Below are 22,667 nucleotides of genomic sequence, written 5' to 3'. Positions count from 1 at the left end.
AAAACATTAACTTCATAGGTTTGTGGTTTGACAACATGAAGGAATTGTGTGAATCCATAGACTGTAAAAAATATGGACGTAGTATCCGTGATGTCACCCATAGGTTTCTGAAGAGCGCAAATGAAGCTACAAATGGCAAACTGTCGGCAGTTTTGTTCATGCGTCATTTTTTCAATTTGATATCACAGTGCATCATGATGCATCAACGATACACTGAATCCTCAACATTCAGTTTTAGTTTTTTTTCTTCAGACATATGAACTAAACATGCATGTCCCAGCAAACTTACAAGCACCAAAATGTGCCAAAATGTAGGCTTTAAAAAGTTGAAGCATTTTTAATTACTCACACATGCGTCATGCCTCAATAGTCATAGGCTACTCATGCACACGTCTCGCCTCCTTTAATTTGCTATGATGACAAATAACATTAGAAACCATCAGTCAGGGGCAGACTGGCCATCTGGCAATTCTGGCAAATGCAAGAAGGGCCGGACCAATTTTTAAATGTGGGCCGGTCAGTTTTTTTTTTTTTTTTTAAATATGTATTGTTTTTAAGTGCAGACAGCTTTTATCTCTCGCTAGATGTGATATTATGATGATGATAATAAAAATAATAATACTAATAAATGTTAAGCATTTGGCCCAATCGGCAACTGCCGCCTGGTTTCAAGATGGGCCGACCCAATCCGAGGTTACCCAAACATAATCAAAATCTCGCAAGAATGTCATATTATTTCACCATCTGTACACTTAATAGTGAATGTGCGTGTCTGTGGGTGGGGCTGTGTCGGTATGGTAATGTAGGCTGGTGTGGCTACAGTGCCAGGGGTGAATTTTTGTCCCAGTCCACCCCTGCCATCAGTACATCATAATCAGTTGTGATCTGTTACTAAACTGATGCCGAATCATTCTTATCTGCTTCACAATGCACCATAGAAGTGGTTTATTTGGAAACTCCTACATGTTCCTGTCACATATCACATATGCTTTTAAATATTCTGTCAAAAAGCAGATTGATACTTCTCGTGCTGGACTTAATTGCGTTTGAAGAAAACGAGTCAGTGTTCACATACCTTTATGCATGCATGGCTTAATTGAGTTAAGAATGCGTGTGTAAATCATGTATCATGTATGCCAGGCGATTACACTTTGTAAAGAAACACCTTCTATCTATGCACATGTAGTTTGCTATTGTTGTTTTAGTTTGTCAACCACACCTGTACACAAATGTTAAGCATTTCAGGTCTTGAAAACATGGTTGTTATGTAAATATATGACTAAAATACTATGTGGTGCTGTTTAAATGACCCCTCAGAGAAAGCACTGATTCCATGCCTGCACTGATGACAACCTAACATGCTCAAATATGCTCTGTGAGAGATGCTCCGCACAGTGCATTTCTATGCTAGTTTTAATGGACAAGTAGGGGTTTTTATTCCCACTAAAATTTGCTGAAATTTGACTAATGTGGCCACACTTTTATATTGAATATATTTCTGCTAAGTAATGCTCTGTATCAAGGCTGTCCAGAATTGTTCCTGAAGACCACCATCCTGCAGAATTTAGCTCAAGCCCTAACTAAACAAACCAGAATTAGCTAATCAAAGACATCAGACAAGGTATAAGTTAAATTCTGCAGGAAGTTGACCCTTTGGGAGCAGGATTGGTCAACCAGCTAACCTAAAGCTTCATTTTGTTTTGTTATATGGGTTTTTCACACTGTAGTTATTAACCCTGGGTTGTTTTTAACTTTTTTTGTTCTAAATTGCTGGATTTCTAGGTTGGTAATTCACTATTTGTGCCTTTAGCACATGTTGTTAGCTTTGTTAGTGCTAACATTAGCACATTGCTAACCAGATGCTGACCCAGTGTTAAGCTCAGAGTGCAAAGCCTACATTTTAATTTATTTCATGGCTCTTTGGGATATACCAATTTGACAATTGCAACAATTTGCACGTAAATGCTTTATGTGATTGACTTTCAACTAACATTTTTACAAATCGTTCACACTACAATTAACAGTTCCCCCCTAAATTTAGAATAAAAACTGAAACTACTAAATTTCATACTCTTGGTGGCTTTAACCTTACATAAAAGCTGTTTTTTTTATGCAAACCACTAACCTCGCTCATTTCAAAAACTCTTTTTTTAATATATATATTTTAACAAGGTTAAAGATAAAGGGTTTTTTGTTCACTCCAAAAAAAAAAAAAAAATCTGTTCATTTCAAGCCTTTCATCAACCTTTGGAACACTAATGAAAATATTCTGAATGAAATTAAAGAGATTTCCCTCCACTAAAATCTTGTTCATCCATAAACGATGAAAATAAATAAAGTGGTTTAATCCAATAATTCTGAAGATACTCTCTTTAAATGTTAAACCAGTGGTGGGCAAACTGGGTCCTGGAGGGCCTTTGTCCTGCATAGTTTAGCTCCAACACTTATCAAACACACCTGAACATGCTAATTAATGTCTTCAGGACCACTAGAAATCTATAAGCAGGTGTGTTTGATTAAAATTTTAGCTAAACTGTGCAGGACGCCGGCCCTCCAGGACCAAGTTTTCCCACCCCTGTGTTCAACCAATGTATTTTAGGCTTTTATTCACATAAACATAGTTAGAAGCTCAACCAAACCAACCTGGCACATGAAAACAACCCCGTTGGTTCTTGTAGACGATCACACTTGCCATGTGACATGCAAGAATAAACTCCATTGGTTCTCAAGTGTCAAGCAAGCATGCTCTTTAGACTCGATTCAGAATATCATCATTGAAGATGATCTAAAATACACTCTTAAAAAATTCTTAATCGTCCTAACTGCCCTGGTGTTGGGTCAAATATGAACAAATGTTGGGTTAATTTATTTACATACATTTAAATAATGCTTTTTTTTTTAATTGTCCATATTTCAGCCCATCATTCTTAAGAGTGTATTACAGATTTTGAATAACATGATCAAACCCTTTTACAAATCCACTAACTCAATCAGCTCAAACTTCAGCATCTATATGAATAACCGACACAGATCAGTCAATTACAGTCCTACTTGCTGTACTAATTTCATGCGTATCAAATTTCCCATTTCCTTGTAAACATCAATATTTAATGTCCATTTATTGATTCATTTACCAAGCAGCCGTGTAATAAGCTGGATAATGTTCAGTCATTATCTTTGTTTTCACGTTTCACACAACAAATGAAGAGCTTCATCACCGCAGTGTTTTCATGCAGGCTGCAAATGGTGTTTGTGTGTGCAGTGTTTGTGGACACGAGTGCTCTTTGCACTGCAATGCTTTCACAGTTGTGTGTATATGTGTGTGTGTTTATTTCCTGTGCCACATCATCATCATCATCATCATCATCATCTGTGTTTCCTCCCCAGCTCTGTTTTCCTTCATGAACCACTGTTAATGTGCTTTTATCAGCATCATGCATGCTCCTCTAAACTGTGTGTGTTTGTGCTGTGAATGTTTTGTGCACATGCAGCATGTCTCTATCAACATAACAGCACTGAATAACTCCTTTTAGATAACTCATAGCTTTCTCATGTTAAGTCGTGCTGTAAATATTACTGTTTCCTGTTCCAAGCCTCCATTTTTATGAAGATCATTATACAGTGAAGGCAGAATTATTAGCCCCTCTTTGAATTTTGTTTTATTTTTTAAATATTTCCCAAATGATGTTTAACAGAGCAAGGACATTTTCACAGTATGCCTGATCATATTTGTTCTTCTGGAGAAAGTCTTATTTGTATTATTTTGGCCTGAATAAAAGCAGTGTTTAATTTAAAAAAAATTTTTAAAGTCAATTATCAGCCCCTTTAAGCTATATCTTTTTTTTTTCCGGTAGTCTACAGAACAAAACATTGTTATACAATAACTTGCCTAATTATCCTAACATGCCTAGTTAACCTAATTAACCTAGTTAAGCCTTTAAACGTCACTTTAAGCTGTATAGAAGTGTCTTGAAAAATATCTAGTCAAATATTATTTACTGCCACCAGGGCAAAGATAAAGTAAATCAGTTTTTAGAGATAAGTTATTAAAACTATTATGTTTAGAAATGTGCTGAAAAAAATCTGCTCTTCGATAAACAGAAATTGGGGGGAAAAAACAAACAGGGGGGCTAATAATAATTCAACTGTACCAACAGCTGCTTATGAGCTGTGTTTATGAAACACATTTAGGCTGAGCTTTTAAAAACTCAAGTGTTTCACAACAGCTTCCAGGCTCAATTTTTAATAACGCATAAAAACAGTAAAAAACAAACACACACAGAAATATTTATGTAAAGATCAAATTAGCATTAGTTATTGTTTAGGTCTAATTGGACTTGGAAACAGTGGCATTTCTTGCAGAATTATTGTTAAAATTGCTATTTTTAAAATAATAATAATATAATAGTTTATATTTTAAAACACTACATTAATATTTATAATACATAATTATTTATAAATAATATATGATTTATATAAGCAGTTTTTGCTTAATTATTTTGTCAATTTAATGTTCTAAATCAGTATTTTATAATCTCTCTCTCTCTCTGTATATACATTTATAAACATTTATTATATGATTATTATATATAAAATATTATATATACATTGATTTTATTCACTCATTTGCTCACTTTCCTTTGGCTTATTCCCTTTTCAGGGGTTACCACAGTGGAGTGACATGCCATTATTTGTATTATTTATTAATATATATATACATTATTGTAAAATAATATTCTTAAAATGACCTACAATTAAGCTAATTGCTCAATAGCTGTTATGAAGGTCACAATATTAATAATAATAATAGTGAATGTTATATAAAATGATTTATCATTTACTATTATTAAAGTATATACCATAACAGCTAATATACTTCAAAATATATTTTTGTTCAATACTTTTAGTTATAACAATCATCATAATATTGTAGTAGCAATATTAATAACAAGCAGTGACATAAACTTGATGGCATTAATATTGTGTGATATGTAAATATACAGTTGAAGTCAGAATTATTAGCCCCCCTGTTTATTTTTTCCCCTAGATTCTGTTTAACGGAGAGCAGATTTTTTTCAACACATTTCCAAACATAATAGTTTTTAATAACTCATTTCTAATAATAGATTTATTTTCTCTTTGCTACGATGACAGTAAATAATATTTGACTAGATATTCTTCAAGACACTTCTATACAGTTTAAATTGTCATTTAAAGGCTTAACTTGGTGAACTAGGCAGGTTAGGGTAATTAGGCAAGTTATTGTATAATGATGGTTTGTTCTATAGACTATTGAAAAAAATAGCTGGGCTATTAATTTTGACCTTAATGTTTTTTTTAGAAATTAAAACCTGCTTTTATTCTAGCTGAAATAAAATAAATTAGACTTTCTCCAGAAAAACAAAAAAAATGATCAGACATACTGTGAAAATTTCCTTGCTCTGTTAAACATCATTTGGAAAATATTTTAAAAAAAGAAAAAAAAATTAAAGGGGGGCTAATAATTCTGACTTACAGTAAATATAACCAATGTGAATTTACCCTTGTTTTGGAGATGATAAACTGTATTATTTTTGAAACTTGAATCACATTAATATCCACTCTCTGTGTGTCTCCTCAGCCCCCAGTCTGATGTCTCTGCGTCCGCGACACGGAGAGGCGCTGCTGAACCTGAGCTCTCAGAGGTTGGTAGAGGACGACTGTGGGCCCCTGCAGGCCCCCGGACGGCCCTGTGTGCGGCAGACACGCAGTCACTCCATCGGCCATGTGGAGTTTGTCCCTGTGGCTTCTCTGTCTTCCTCTCTGTCTCATCCCTCCGTCCTGCTGTCCTCGTCCTCCTCTTCTCTGTGCTCTCGCTTCTCTGCGCTTCAGTATCGCTCCTCTTTCTGCTCTTCAATGGAGGCTTCAGCACACAGTCTGCACAAACCAGACAGCAGCGGGTACCACACACACACACACACAAACACTGACTAATGAAGGCATGTGTGTGTGAGTTAATAACGCAAATATAAATGTTTGCTAACAAAGTCGCACTTTCATTTTCAAGTATTTGACAAATATACAGTGTCCTCCACTAATATTGGCACCTCTAAATATCTAAATATGAGCACAATTTTTTAAGTACCAAAAAAAATAAATTAATTAAGATACTTAATTTTGGTTTTTGGATAATAGTAGACTTTTTTTCAAACAAACTATTTCAAACAGTGTGTGGTGATGTGATGGATTGTATATTTGGAAAATCTGCTGCTGTCATTTTGGGAGGTTCAGGGGTGTAGATTTAGCATGGATGGAGGATATGCGTTCCCACCAATATCCATCAACTATTGAAATCTCACCACCAATTATTTTATTTACACAAATAAATGGAGCTGTCAATATTAACCTAGACATGCTGAAATGGTTCAATCACGTTCTCTACTCGAGTGGCACCGCCCACAAACACATATGAACACTGATTGGCTGTGCCTTTCCCTGCTGTTATGTGGGAGACTGTAGCTTGGTTCAGCTGTAGCAGCACCTAAACTGCAGGTGAATTGCAAGAATAAGGTGTGTGAGGTGTGTGACACACAAGCGAGGATAACGGCATAAGGAGCTTTTTTTTTTTTTAAAGTGTTTCACAATCTCAAGTTTGCTGCTGAATGAGTCCATCATTAATGCTCGTGTTTTTCCCTGATTTAATGCGAAGTCTATCGTTATAGCAGGCTGATATGGTCTGTAAATAATATGCCCTGAAAACAGCTACATGTAAAAGTATATGATCCTGCCTGATCCTGATCTCTCAGAGTAGCATGTCTAATTACGGTTGAAACAATTTGTCAGAAAACTACAGCCTGTGCTCCATCCTTTATTAATACCTATACTGTATATGAGACGTGTTTCTTTTTTACTATGGTTAAATAAACAGGAATCTTTATTAAACTCTCTTGATCAGTTAATACATTTTTTATATTAGCATTACACTATCAGGCCTGTAGCCGGCCTATTGAAAGGGGTATTTTTTTCTAAAAAACTGAACCTTTTCAGCTTATTTTCTATGTGGGAACGATGGGTGGGGAGGACTAGCATCACAGGCGCAGGCCACAAAAACAGCGCAAAATGTTCAGAGCTGATATAACAAACATCTGAAAGGTCTAATAAATAAGGTGATGAACACTCAACTGATGAGTGTTTTGAGCTGAAACTTTATTGACTCATTTTGGAGACACAAAAAACGTATCTTAAATATTAAAAAAATGGTAAAATAGGTGCCCTTTAAACAAGTCAATGGAATATGCTGAGATATTTTTTAAAGGTAAACTTGACTTCTTGTCTTTATAAAATGTACTTCAAGTACTTGGAGGTTAGTAGTTTCCCAAAATCCACCACAAACATCATCAAATTCTGCCTTAAATTTATGGCAGTGATTCAACCTGGAGTTCACAACCCCCACTAGGGGTCACCAAATATTAATGAGGTGTCAACAAAGTCATATAGCGCATATACCCCCCCCCCCCCCCCATATAATTAATAATTTTTTGCCACTTTAATCAATAAAAGCCTATTTTATTACAGTGATTCTGAACACTTATGGCAAATTCTGTCCAGAGTTGAACTAATTTAGCAACCAAGATGAAAATATGTTGGAAGTCAGCAAGAGCTTTAAACTTGAGGACTGACTGAGGGAAATTCATTTGACCATGAATGACTTATATTAATGCCTTTCTGAAGGGACCTGACTTTCTGTAGGAAAAGTGTCATTTTTGTGTCACTCAGATATCATAAGCCACTTTCACACACGCAGACTTTTGTGACAGATAATCTTGAGCAAATCTTGAAGAGATTAAACAACAATCAAATTTTCCATATATTATGATATTTTATGATATATTTTCCATATACAGATATTTAACTTTAATCTTAAACTTTGCATTTGTCATTTATATCAGTTATGTTCTTTCAAAATATATTATTGTGTCAGTATATTAATGGCAGATTTGAGCAGCATTAGTAAACAAAGACATGCCAAATCAAAGTAAATAATAATTAATAAATCATCTTTTTTTTCATTTTTTAATAAACAATCAGTCAATTTTTTAAGTTTTACAAGAATTTTATGAGACTAAACTTTTTATTAGTTGTCATAGCAAGTGATTTTACAAGTCGGATGGCTCATTTTTAATGAGATGACTGAAACTTGTGATTCTTACACAGTCAAATTTCTACCTCTACTAGCAGAACCTCAATTTCCAACTTTTTTTCTTTGTGCTCGTCATTCTCAAGCATAAACTTGGATATTGACATGTGCTCTTTTATATGATAATGATATTACCAGCCGGATCTCACAAGGAAACATATTTAACATTTTGTCAGTTTAGTGGCTAATTCGTACGAATTCATACAAGTTCAGTCGAACGAAAATGTACGATTTTAAAAAGGAGGCGTGGCACCCAACCCCACCCCTAACCCCTACCGTCATTGGGTGATGAGCACGAATTGTTCGAATTAGATCATATCAATTCATATGAATGAGCCACTAAATCAAAAAGTTACGAATTGCCGTGAGATTGCGTTGGATATTACTTAGGGCAGGGGTCACCAATCTCGTTCCTGGAGGGCCGGTGTCCCAGCAGGGTTTAGCTCTAACTTACCTTAACACACCTGCCTGGATGTTTCAAGAATATCTAGTAAGACCTTAATTAGCTTGTTCAAGTGTGTTTGATTAGGGTTGGAGCTAAAAATCTGTGGGACACCGGCCCTCCAGGAACAAGTTTGGTGATCCCTGACTTAGGGGGTGTACAAGCCGGAGATCTGACAACTGCTAGCTACTCCCAATTTCAAGATCATTTGCTATTTGTAAATGTCAAAAAAGAGCACCGTATACACAACTTTGATTCTGAATCGCACTTACAAAATAGAAGCAATTTAGAAAATTTTTTGCCAAGTGTTTTATAAATGAGGCGTCTTGTCTTTCACTCTTTCTATAGACTGTTTTGAGGGATGTAAACAAAAACAATGGTCCCAGCATATTTCCTGTTTTACATTTTTCATTTCTAGAGCTTTCTTGAATCCAAAAAGAGCCACAGATTGATAAATAATGTTAGGATAGCTGTTTTATCATTAAGTTATGATTGAATTGCCTCTTGTTAGTTATGAAATAATTTGACAACAAGCAGGAAATCTTCATGGGCCAGGGTCTATATGGCAGTAAAATGCATTGCGTCTGTCCTTTCATGCTGACTACTGACACCAGCTCACAATCAGATTCTGACACGCTCTCTTCTCCTCTGTCCAGGGATCTGAACCGCTCCGAATCCGACTCGTCTCTCTCCATGTCTCAGTACGGAGACGGCCATCGCTGCTCCTTAACTCCCCTCTACAATAAACCGTCCCGATCCAACGGCGGCTCCTCCACTGACAGCCCTCTGCTTCAGAAGAAGAGCTTCGGCATGGAGAAGTGCGCCAGTCTGGGAGAGATCAACTCGCAGCCCTCCAGCCTGATCTCCGGCGACTCCCTGCACTCCCTCAACTTCACCTCTGAGCAGGACACCCTGTCTCGAGCTGGCATCCGCGTGTCCCAGATCGCCAGCAGGAGGAGCCTAGTGGATGAGGACAATGGCTCCACTGGAGAAGACACTGAGGGCTCCGGCTCAGGACGCAAGAAACACGGCTTTCCTAAAATCTTCAGAAGGCCTAAGAAATAAACAGAAAGGACCAGTCGTGTGCTACATTTGGAGAAGGGTTTGGTAGGAAGGTGTAATTTATGTGGATTGTTTTTAGGTTTATTATTTTTTTCTTGGTGTATTTGTGTCGACCAACGGCAGCAGAAACAGGCATTTGTTGGGAACAGGTATGATATCACTGTATGTTTATTTATTTACTTCAGAAAATAAGGACGCCAGCTTATGGAAGCTTGTTTCTGTCATGGAAATCAATTTTCTCACATGATTCAGATTTTTTTACTCTGAGCTGTAAGTTTATATTTCATATTTCAATTTTTGTTTCTGTCAAATAATATGCGACCCTGGTCATAGGGCTCTGTTTTTGGATATTGAGATGTATGCATCTTCTGAAAGCTGGAAGAATGAGCTTTCCATTGATGTATGATTTAGGATACGACTAGGCATAGGACGATGACCACTTTAAAGGTTTACCGCAGTTACAAGAAGTACCTCCAAAATTTGATGTTATACCGTTTTACCAGTACACTACCTGACAGGTCTTGTTGTCGATGCCAGTTGTAAGCGCAACAAATAATAACTTAACTTCTAGTTGATCATTTGAAAAGAAGGCAGAAGGTCAATCCCAATCATCACAAATACTGCAGAAGACTTAATGGAAACCGCATGGACCCAAGATTCTCACAGAGATCAGTCAAGTTTGGTGCAGGTAAAATCATGGTTTGGGGTTACATTCAGTATGGAGGTGCGTGAGAGATCTGCAGAGTGGATGGTAACATCAACAGCCATTATATTACAAACCACAGGAGAGGGCAAGTTCTTCAGCAGGATAGCGCTCCTCATTTTTCAGCCTCCACATCAATGTTCCTGAAAGAAAAGTAGGTCAAGGTGCTCCATGATTGGCCAGCCCAGTCACCAGATATGACCATTATTGAGCATGTCTGGGATAAGGTGGGGGAGGCATTGACGATGAATCCAAAGAATCTTGATGAACTCTGGGAGTCCTGCAAGAACGCTTTCTTTGCCATTCCAGATGACTTTATTACTAAGTGATTTAAGTCATTGCAGAGATGTATGGATGCAGTCCTCCAAGCTCATGGTAATCATACACAATATTAATTCTTTTTCCACTGCAACACGACACTGCATATTCTATACTGTACATCATTTCTGTTAAGTGACAAGACTTTTGTCTAAGCAAAGTTAGACTTCCCTGTCCTAATTAAATAATAAAAAATCAAGGCATGATTATCTTTTATTCTGATAAAATAAGCGTAATTCAGAGGCCTCTGCCTTTCATATCAGCCACTTCTGATACCAAAAAATCAAGTTATTATTTGCTGTTTTTAAAAGTTGGATAGACAACAAGACTTTTTTCCAGGTAGTGCATATGCAAGTGTTTTTTTTTTTAATGATTGTTTTATTTAGTTTGTTTTAGGGCAACAGTAGAAAAGACCCTTCACATCAAAGCTACGGTTCTTAAAATTATAAATCTTTATTAAAATAAATGTTCAATGGAGAAAAAAAATGTTTTTTACCCAGACATTTAAAAAGAACCTATTTTAGAGCGGTAATCACAATACTGTGATACAGAGAAACCATAATATTTTTATCCAAGGTTATCGTACTGGCAGAATCGTGCCCATGCCTAGATGAGCTAATCTGGAATCTGAGGGTCATCAATCATCAAAATTGCCTGTAAAGTTGTCCAAACTTACATTCAGTGCATATACCTAATCAAAAATTATGTTTTGATATATTTATGGTAGTTGATATACAAAATGACTTTATGAAATATGAACTTAATATTCTAATGATTTTTTTTTCATAAAATACAAATATTTTTGACCCATATAAAGTTTTTTTTTTTTTTTTTTGCAATAACTGAAACAGAAGACTTAATTATGAGAAATATAATAAGAAATATAATGAGAACCCTTTTATCTTGGAATACTGACTTTTCTTTCTGTGATTTTCACAACTCTTAGATTTATTATTAGAATTATTATTTCATACAATGGCGAAGCAGTGGCGCAGTAAGTAGTGCTGTCGCCTCACAGCAAGAAGGTCGCTGGGTCACTGGTTCCAGCCTCGGCTCAGTTGGCATTTCATGCGGTACAGGTGAACTGGGTAGGCTAAATTGTCCGTAGTGTATGAGTGTGTGTTAATGTGTGTGTTGATGTTTCCCAGAGATGGGTTGCGGCTGGAAGGGCATCCGGTGCGTAAAAACTTGCTGGATAAGTTGGCGGTTCATTCCGCTTTGGCGACCCCGGAATAATAAAGGGACTAAGCCGACAAGAAAATGAATTATTTTATACATTTTAAATGATTAAGTATTAAAATTGTGAGATGTAAACTTGCAAGGTCAGAATTGCAAAAGTTTAACTAGATTGTTAATGCCTTATATTTTTATGAATAGCCAATGATAGAAATTATTTTTCTTTTATGCCCAAATCATTCAATTATAAGTGAAAATGATGTTTAATTAAGATATTTTGCACATTTCTACTGTATATCAAAAACCTCATTTCACATTAGAAACATGCATAGTTAAAAACATCATTCAGACAGCTTTAAATGGGATTTTCTCCCTTTTTTTTTTTTTTTTTACCCTCAGATTCCAGATTTTCCAGTAGCTGCGTTGCTGCCATATATAGTCCTATCAAAACAAATCATATGGCAATGTAAAACCTGTTTATGCAAGTATTTATCCAGGGGCACAAATGTGAATTGTGTGTGTGTGGGGGGGCGGGGGGGGGGGGGGGGGGGGGGGAGGTTAGAGATGAGTCAGAATTGTGAGATACAAACTGAAATATTTTGAGGAAAATCCCTGCTGAAAAAACAGCTTAAACCAGTCTAGTCTGGTTTTAGCTGGTCGACCATCCTGTTTTTAGAGGGGTTTTGGCCATTTCCAGGCTGGTTTTCAGCCATTTCCAGTCTGCTCTTAGCTGGTCAGGCTGGAACATGACCAGTTAAAACCATCTTGACCACCCTAGCCATGCTAGGAGCCCAGACAAAACCAGCTATGTCTAGCCTAAACCAGGCTGGTCAAGCTGGTTTAAGCTGGTCATTTTCCAGCCTGATCAGCTAAGACCAGTCTGGAAAAGGCTTTAAAACAGCCTGGAAATGACCAATACCCTTCTAAAACCAAGCTGGTCGACCAGTTAAAACAAGCCAACCAGTTTAGGATGGTTTCAGCAGTTTTTTTTCAACAGGGAAATCCAGAATTTGCTGATATATAGTTACAAAGAACCTTTAGTTGTTTCTTTAATCCTTTGTCACAAACAGGCTTCCGTACCTGGCGGCATTGTCCAATTTTTAGTGTGTGTTTCTATTGTTTTTCAACTGTAGTTAGCGTGAGCTCAAAACAAACACTGGAGCACATGCAAATGCTTTCATCCCCTGCCGTTTTACATACAATTTGCGTCTTCTGACTTATTTCCTTTTTCAAACGCAGCCCAGAGAAAGTGTTTGCTCATAAACACAGCGTACGGTTTGTTATTGGCAGGATCTTTGTGTACTGAGATATGAACGTGAGGCTGAAAATATCACGCTGCTGCTTGCTTTCTGCTGAAATTGGAGTGTAAATGTTGCCAGTTGTTATGGAGGAGAGCTGTGGCTGAGACTAATATTTGTGTGTCTGTTCCTCACTGTGGGCTTGTGTCTACTTGCCTTTAGCTTTATTCTTTCTGAATTGCTTTCACACCCGACAACTAATAAAATATTTAAAATAAAAGGAAGGTTGTTTTGGAAGTTTAAAGCTGGGGAGTATCTTGTTTTACGGTTTAAAAATAAAACTTTTTTCAAAATTACATTTTAAATTGTATTTTTAACATCCTTAGAAAAACAAATAGTGTGCATATACTCTAGTCACTATGAAAATCCAAAGTAAATGAGTATTTTTGATCTTATTTTTGATGATGTTTTAACATTTTAACAAATATGAAAATTTGGGGTCAGTCAGGTTTTTTTAAGAACTATTTTGATATCCTTTTACTGTAGATGCATTAAAATGACGGTTCATACGGCCATGGAAAACCTGGAAAAGTTAAACAATTTAAAATAAAATGAAATTTTGACATGGAAAAGTTTTGGAAAAACAGAAAAACCCACAAAGTTTTGGAAAAGTCATGGAAAACAGACACAGTTGAAGTCAGAATTATTTGCCCCTCTGAATTATTAGCCACCCTGTTTATTTTTTACCCAATTTCTGTTTAACGGAGAGACGATTTCTTTAACACACATTCATTAATTTTCTTTCAGCTTAGTCACTTTATTAATATGGGGTCGCCACAGCGGAATGAACCGCCTTTTTCAACACATTTCTAAACATAATAGTTTTAATGACTCATTTCTAATAACTGATTTATTTAACTTTGCCGTGATGACAGTAAATAATATTTGACTAGATATTCTTCAAGACACTTCTATACAGCTTAAAGTGACATTTAAAGGCTTAATAAGGTGAACTAGGCAGGTTAGGGTAATTAGGCAAGTTATTGTATGATGGTTTGTTCTGTAGACAGTCTAAAACAATTTGCTTAAAGGGGTTAATAATTCTGACCTTAAATTTTGTAAAAAAAAAAAATTAAAATCTGCTTATATTCTAACCAAAATAAAACAAATCTGACTTTCTCCAGAAGAACAAAATATTATCAGACAAACTGTGAAAATGTATTTGCTCTGTTAAATAACATTTGGAAATAATTAATAAACAAAAACAATAATTTATAGGGGGGGGGAATCTAAGAATTCTGACTTCAGCTGTCTCTGTATACTTAAATTTGTTATTGACTTCTTTTCTGTTTTTGCCCAATTACATCACCTCACCTTATTAGTGTGGTGTGAGTATTATCTAAATCAATTTTACATAGATATAATTATAAGCTGAAACTAAATAGATTGTTGTGCGTTTTACGATATGCTATAATCAATGTTAACATGCATTGTTTTTTTTTTTACCAAGCATATGTAGACATTGCATAAAACATTAGGCCATGAAAGTTTACTTGTAAGTCTTGAAAAAATCATGGAGTTTTCGTGGTAAAAATGTGTATAAACCCTGAATTGAGCAAATTTGGCATTAAAGGCATTTATAATCTTATGGACGAAATGTATAAATATCTTATGTTAACGTTATACATATATTATGTTTAGTCCTAAAAATCAGTTCCCATAAAACAAATCTACTTAAAAATATACGTATCAAGAATCTGCTTCTATAAAAATATATACAGTAAAAACTTTTAACATTGATATATTACCTTACTTTAATATTAATAATCATTTATTAAGCATCAACCATTTTATAAGCATATTTGTATGAATTCAGGTTTTTGAGATTTTAATATTTCATAATTGACCTCTTAATATTTATAATAATAACTGACCAGGCTTTTACTTACATTTTTTTGACTAATATTTTAAAGCAAGGTCCATTAGTTGACAATGTTGATGCATTATATAATGAGCAAACATTTTTTCATTAAATATTACTCTTTTTATGTTTATAAATAAATATATAGATAGATTTCAATAAATAATATTAGATAATACATTATAAAATGTATCTTCAATGACAGATTTTCTGTCACTTTGGTTAATTTCTCAGATCAGAATTGAAATTCTCAAAACTCCCTGTTCAATCTTCACCTCATTGTGTCAGTTGTGCACATCAGAAAAGCAGTCTCTCATTCTTTTGAACAAGTTGCAAATGCTTTTGTACATCCGTGCACATGATTAAGTGCAATTCTCTGATATTCCCTACATTATCAATTGCTGATGTCATGTTGATCGAACTGTATTATTTTAATCTCTGTTTAATAGACTCACCCCTCATAACATTTAATACTTTGTTCATGGCGTAAATCTTCACATGCAAAATAGCAGAACAAGTTGTCATAATATTTTATCATAACGCTTTTTCTATACATTTCCATTAGACTTTTTTTTCTAAATCTGTCTACAATTGGTACATTTCTCCCAGTTGAATCTTGCCTTTTTTTCCTAATGAAGGTGCATCACAAAAGAGATTCCCATCCTCACATTTGCTTTCAAGAGTTCACACTTAGCTGATGATTGATAATAGAGCTTGTTTGGCATGCTGTCCCGGGAGAGAGCGATGAGCTCATAAGATCCTCGAGCCCTGGGCTCCCTTCCGTTGCAGGGCGAGAGGGGAGTTTAAGCTCAGGAAGATCTCTATGACTCCCCCTCCTGCTTATTGTAGCTAAGTGTCAGAAATGGATGCTTAGAAGGTGTACTTAGAGCTTGGCTAAAATATTTTGGATTAATTGTGTAGGGTGCTTGTTTTTGAACTGTGGGAAGAAAACGGAGGACCCGGGGAAAACCCACACGAGCATGGGGAGAATGAGCAAATCTCCGCACAGAAATGTCGCCTGGTTTGGAAGGGAATTAAAGCAGGGGCATTCTTGCTGTGAGGCGCTAATCGCTGGCGACCGTGTCACCCGTTTGAAAGGAGGGAAAGTAGGGTTTGGTGGGGGGGTTTCTTCAAGTTGGAGATATTGAGATGAGAAAAAGTCTGGTTATGTATAGTGAGGTAACTATCATCTGATAGGATAATTAGTCATTAGCTAAAGTCGGAACAGCTGTGAACAACCATAAGCACGTGATCCTCTCGAAATTTGTTTATAAATAAACTTCACTTAGTTTTGTTTTTCTTTGTGCTATGCAGTGCTGTCTTTTTCTTTCTGTATCACAATGACAAGATCTTCCAACAAATTACAGTACAAACAGCCAAAAATAATCATTTATATCCATATTTTATATCAGAACACCCCTCCAGAGTACTGACAACATGACTAAGTAACTTGCCTGTCTTATCTATACACAATGACACTACGACTTTTAATTCTGATGGCGCTGACATTCATTGACAGAAATGTAGTTTTCAAAGATGAACTAAGTTTTTTGAGCAAGAGACTGGCTTTTGCAGATAATCCTTGGTGTTTAGATATTTGTACATATTGTTTTGAGAAATGCACTTTCTGTTTTGCAAGAGTTTCAGTTCTGATTTGAGAAATGCACCAAAGCGACTGAAAAAAAAACTGTAATAGGTGTATTTTTCATGTTACCTAATGAGGAAAACTAATGCTCACAAATGAAATTGGGCTGTAAATCGAATTAGTTTTTAAAATAAAACAAAAAAAAAAAGCCACAGACAATAAAAAAATCAAATGATCTTGTGAAAAAAAAGCCTTTGATGGTTTTTAGAGCTGAATTTGTGTCTGTAACTTCCTCAGCGGTGTTTTTATGAAACCTCATTTTACATCATAAAGCTGGTGATAAATGTGTCATTTTGAAACCATCACAGGAAGTAGATTTGCCATCACTGCTAATAGAAATACACCATCAAACACACAACACTACTGAACAGTTCATCTGAACAACACAGTTATTCTAAACACTGATCACTAGAGTCGTTGCTCTTTTACCTACACACTCCTCTGGCGTACAGTATTTAACATCCACTGAAGGTTTGTTTGCTGTACAATAGAGCATGAAATGAAGAAAGCGTCTAAATCAAGATAGCAGGAAGAGCTCATGTCTACAGCGAGGCCTGGTTTACCAGCGTTCCCATAGTGCCCTGAATAAACACAGCTCTGTCGTGAGGACATCTGGCTGAGCGCTCAAATATGCTGAATCGGCCCTGGGTAAACAGACCTCGCTGAGAACAATCATGAAAGCATTGTCATTTTATTTGCTGGATGTGTGGCATTTTGAAAAGATTTTATATATATATATATATATATATATATATATATATATATATTCTAAAGAGGTCTAACAATGCTTATTTAACGATTAAAGGGCTAGTTCACCACCCAAAAATTAAAGTGGTCATTGTTTTCTCTCCCTTGTGTGGTTTTAAACGATTACAAGTTTCTTCTATTGAACACAAAAGAAGATATTTTGAAGAATGTTGGCCGTTGGGCCCATTCGACTTCTGTAGTAAGAAAAAATGACATTTTTCAAAATAGTTTGCCTTTGTGTTCAACAGAAGAAAGAAACTCAAATTGGTTTGCGCAAGCGAAAGGTGAATTAATGGGGGAATTTTCATATTTGGATGGACTATGCTTTTAAAAGGCTCGTTCACACCAAGATTAATAACTATATTAGCACCCGAACCAAAGTGTAAACGTTAATATTTTTGTATTTGTATTTATTTTTTATCGTCTGTCACTTAACATGTTTGTGGTGGTTAGAACAGGGTAGATTCTGATTGGCAGTCAGTGTTGTTATTGTTCATCAGCTTGAAACAAAATAGATCTGAAGGTGACGATATTGTGTTTCTGTTGTATTATTGTTAGTTTTATAGTATACTCTGCTATTCTAATACATTTACAACCTTTTGAAATAGTTATTAAATTAATTAATGTTTTATTTGTTTGCCTCGAGTGGGCTAAAAGTTAATTCTCTAATATGACACATTGCGCTCTCTACTTTTGTGTTCAATTCAATTCAATTCAGCTTTATTTGTATAGCACTTTTACAATGTAGATTGTGTCAAAGCAGCTTCACATAAATGGTCATAATAACTGGAACAGGGTAGTTCAGTTTTTAGTGTTTAAGTTCAGTTCAGTTTAGCTCAGTTTAGTGGTTTAAAATTATTACTGAGAGTCAAAACACTGAAGAGCAAATTCATCGATGTGTAGCTTTACCGATCCTGAACCATGCATTGTGTCCATTAAACTTTGCGTCCCTCTTTTTTTTTGGGGGGGGGGGGGGGGGGTGATGGTCGACAGCCTTCAAAATGTAGTTAATAAAAAAAGTTTGTTTCGATATTATGACGCATCAATCAGTCTCTATAGGCATGTTTCTGTTTTATCCAACACAGGCTTATTATGAAAATGTAGCCCTATATATATATTTCTGGAAATCGCGAATTATGTAGCTAGAAGTACGTACGGCTGCATTTCGTGGTATGATGCCGTTCCTTTCACACTAACCAGCTGACTGTTTACTTTTGTCTTTCCCACAATTGCAGAGAGGAGTTGACCGTGACGACAGGGTTTGATTTCAGCAAAGAATAGTTCCAAAAAAGCGAGAGACAAAAACAGAATCCAAACAATAAACAAGTAAATAGGGTGAGAATGTTGTAAAATCTAAAAAAAAAAAAAACATGGTAAAAATCAGGCGAGGGCTTTTCTTTTTCTGGATTTTTATTAGAAAATTGTTGGTTGGGTTTAGGGAGTTAGGTGGGCGAGTCAAGGAAGGAGGAAGGTTGGTCAGTTGATCAGTCAGTCGACAGCAGCTGCTTAAAAAGCATACACAGTGGCCTCTGGTGGATTTATGAAAAAAAAACATCTCCTGGGACATATTTAGCGCTTTCCAGAAATGTATATAGGGTACATATTCAGAATGAGCCTGGATTAGTTTTATCATTTGTTGCTTTACATTTTCAAGCTCTTTAAAGGATTCATTCATTCATTTTCTTAACGGCTTAGTCCCTTTATTAATCTGTGGTCGCCACAGCGGAATGAACCGCCAACATATCCAGCACGTTTTTACGCAGCCACAACCCACCTCTGGGAAACATCCACACACACACATTCACAAATACACTCATACACTACGGACAATTTAGCCTACCCAATTCACCTGTACCGCATGTCTTTGGACTGTGGAGGAAACCGGAGCACCCGCAGGAAACCCACACGAACGCAGGGAGAACATGCAAAAGTCCACACAGAAATGCCAACTGAGCCGAGGCTCGAACCAGCGACCCAGCAACCTTCTTGCTGTGAGGCAACAGCACTACCTACTGCGCCACTGCGTCACCTCTTGAAAGGATATGCATAACTATTTTACTGACTGCCACAAAGGACTTTTAATGTAGTTTTATTGTCTGTCACTTTAAATGTTTGTGATGGTTAGAACAGGGTAGATTCTGTAAAAATAAAAATAATCAGTGGTTCCTGTCATCAGTTTTGTTTGCCTTGAGTGGGCTAAAGGTTAATTCTCTTATACGATACATTGCGTTCTCTACTTTTGTGTCTTCTAAACTTTGCGTCCCCTCTTTTTTTGGGGTGATGGTCGACATTCTGAAAACCTAGCCCTATATACATTTCTGGAGATTGCGAATTATCTAGCCAGAAGTATGTATGGCTACATTTTTATCTTTAGAACAATCACTACGGTGATATGACGCTCCTCCTTTTGTGCTCACCAGCTGACCGCTTACCTCCGTATTGGCGGCTTTCCCACAGTTACCAGTTTGTCCAGTAGCTCACTGCGAACGTCAGCTTGAGATTCAGCGAGGAGTTGACCGTGATTACAGGGTTTAAGTCCAGCAAAGAATGGTTCCAAAAAGTAAGACAAAAATAGAATCCAAAAAATTAAATAAACAAGTAAATAACAGGGTGAGAATGTGGTAAAATCTGGAAACATGGTAAAAATCAGGTGAGATCTTTTTCAGTTTTCTGGATTTTCTTGTTTTTAGAAAACTGTCGGTTGGGTTTTTGAAAACACTATTGGTTGGGTTTAGGAAGGAGGAGGGTTTGTCAGTCGATCAGTCAATCAGTCGAGAGCGGCCGCTGGTGGATTTAGGCGAGAACAGCTGGCGCGAATGGCACTCGCAAAAGAAATTTTTTATGTAATTTTATTGTCCTAAGCTCATTCAAGCAGGATTGATTCTGATTGGCTGTCAGACTTTTTATATCTAATAGCTCATAGTAACATGTGTTAGCAACCTCTTCGCAAATAGTTTTGAGCATATTGGTAAATTGGTGGATCTCAATTGGTTGAGCTCCTCCAGATGATTTGAACTATTTTATAGTGACAGTTATTGTCCTTAAAGGCTAAAAGACATCCGACACAACACAAGATTTCATACTGTTTAATATATGCATGTTGCAGTTTTGAAGTCTGTAACTTCAAATGCACAGATTTTTCAGTGTTTATTATCTGGAAAATGTTTTATGAAAATGATTTCTGTGACATTGTTTTACATTGATATTTCTATATCTTCATGTTCCTTGGCATGTCGGGCCTTTTCTAGGACTGGGTGACTCATCGAAATTAAATGTAAATGCGATTGATCATGCACATCTCATTTGGAAAGCACGGTTGTGTGTTTACTAGTAAATCTCCTACCGAAGGACAGAGGACGCTCTCATGTGGCAACTCCAAACATAAAGACACCTAGGAAATCCGCATAGTGTTGCATTATTGATCAATATCATTGATTCAGCTTGACGAAGGCCCTGTCCACATGAACACGGGTATTTTCAAAACCACACATTTTTTTATGCGGTTTCGCTGTTTGTCAACACAAAACTGCAGTGACACTGCAGTGTTAGGTCACAGTAACCGTAACGTTTAGAAGAATCTGGCCAGGGTGAAGATTTTCAAGGTACTGTGTGGTCGTATAGACGCTAACACCAGAGTTTTAGCCTCATGATGTTAGCGTGCATGCTGTTTTCTCCTCTCTGGTTGGCCAACACGGCGGGGTTCAAGCCAAACACGAAAGTAGTGAATAAGGCAACTTGAAATCGCGTATTCCGCATTGTTCGATCATGGGACGTTAATCCGCCTCTGTACTCACGTTTGCATTGACTTAAATGCAATTGACTAGCAAAATACACTTAGTTTGATGTAAACTCAGTATACAAGTGTCACTATCGCCACCTGTTGGTCTGGCGTGCCCATTACTTGCCTCACAATGTGTTATCATGCGGACGAAACCTTTTTTTAAAATACCATTTATAAAAATACCCGTGTATGTGTGGACATAGCCTAATAATCACAAGACTGCTCTTTAAAACACTTGAATGGAGTTGCAAGTGTACACGTGTTCATAATGTGGTATTTTCCATGTGCAGCATTTACTGCAAACAGCTGTTAATCACTACAAAGTGACACAAACTTGATCATCTTGGATCGTTTTAGGTTCATTCATTTATTTTCCTTCGATTTAGTCTCTATTTCAGAGGTCGCCACAGCAGAATGAACCACCAACTATTCCAGCATATGTTTTATGCAGCGGATGCCCTTCCTGCCACAACCCAGTACTGGGAAACACCTATACAATCACACACACTCATACCAACTTTAGGCCAATTTTGTTTATCCAATTCAGTTACAGTGCATGTCTTAGGACTGTGGGGAAAACACAGAGCACAGGGAGAACATGCAAACTCTGCACTAAAACGCCTCCTGGCCCAGTCGGGCCACTCAAACCATCCTTTTTCTTGCTGTGAGGCAACAGTGCTACCCACTGAGCCACCGTGCCGCCCCTATTGTTTTGGATTCTAAACAATATTTTGCATACGTTGTGAGTATCAGCTTTGTGTAGTAAATGATGCTCCATCTGAAGGCACCTGCTGGATCATACTAGAACCGGCTTTACTAATAAAATGAGCATGAAAATCACCTTCGATTAATTGCCCAATCCTAGCCCATACTACTAAAATGACTTCAGTTTTGCTACTTTGTGATGTTGCGCTGATTTGATTTGGCCTTGCTCTTGTATATGATTGTACATTTCAATGTAAATGTAAAACAGATAAACTTACACAGTCTGTTATCTTATAAAACAGTCTTGTACATTCTTTCATGAAACGGAATCTCGGGGTGTCAAGGATTCAGCCAGATAATCCAAACGTCTTTTATGCTTCTTGCTTTGGCTTTTAGTCCCGATGTCAAATGGGCCGTGTTGTCATAAATATAAAAAAAAGCTATGATTTTAGGTGTCCTGCAAAGAAAGTAACACCGTTTCAGTCCAGCTGTGCACTGTTCTCTGTACAGCAGTCCTCCTCACCAGTACTTGTGCTTCTGAGAGAGTGCTGTTCCAGTACTCAACATTAGTGGCGGCGCTACGCCTCGCTGATGCCCTCCCAGTTCATGCCGGTGTAGTCGGCTTCAGTCAGGTTAACTGTAAAAGGCCCCTCTATTGTGTGGGGCTCCACGTGCTGCTCCTGAGAGCTGGAGTTTATGTTGTTCACACGCCACGAGTTCAGGGGACGGATGGATTTCTTAAAGCGCTGAGTG

The 22,667-nt window shown here is 36.7% G+C and overlaps 2 protein-coding genes and 1 long non-coding RNA gene across 7 annotated transcripts in view; 2 read left to right on the top strand and 1 right to left on the bottom strand.

The window, feature by feature from the left end:
* stim1b (stromal interaction molecule 1b) overlaps positions 1-10,298 on the top strand; it is an 87,136-nt gene extending 76,838 nt beyond the window's left edge. For 2 of the 5 annotated variants that reach the window (XM_009295557.5, XM_005161288.6), the window contains 2 exons: positions 5,621-5,684; positions 9,275-10,298. In XM_009295557.5, the coding sequence (XP_009293832.2) occupies positions 5,621-5,684; positions 9,275-9,683 (473 nt within the window). In that variant the 3' untranslated portion in view covers positions 9,684-10,298. 5 annotated transcript variants of the gene reach the window in all.
* A 436-nt stretch (positions 10,299-10,734) lies between these two features.
* On the top strand, positions 10,735-13,389 carry LOC141380018 (uncharacterized). Its single transcript, XR_012397256.1, has 2 exons — positions 10,735-12,393; positions 12,451-13,389. It is a non-coding gene; the product is annotated as an uncharacterized lncRNA (long non-coding RNA).
* A 7,110-nt stretch (positions 13,390-20,499) lies between these two features.
* Positions 20,500-22,667, bottom strand: part of slc6a7 (solute carrier family 6 member 7) — a 31,985-nt gene continuing 29,817 nt past the window's right edge. Inside the window, 1 exon segment of the mRNA NM_001080580.1 lies at positions 20,500-22,660. Within this exon segment, the coding sequence (NP_001074049.1) occupies positions 22,493-22,660 (168 nt within the window). The 3' untranslated portion in view covers positions 20,500-22,492.

The sequence above is a fragment of the Danio rerio genome, chromosome 21 (assembly GCF_049306965.1).
Source record: "Danio rerio strain Tuebingen ecotype United States chromosome 21, GRCz12tu, whole genome shotgun sequence".
NCBI classification, from domain to species: domain Eukaryota; kingdom Metazoa; phylum Chordata; class Actinopteri; order Cypriniformes; family Danionidae; genus Danio; species Danio rerio.
This window is presented reverse-complemented; position numbering and strand designations above follow the sequence as displayed.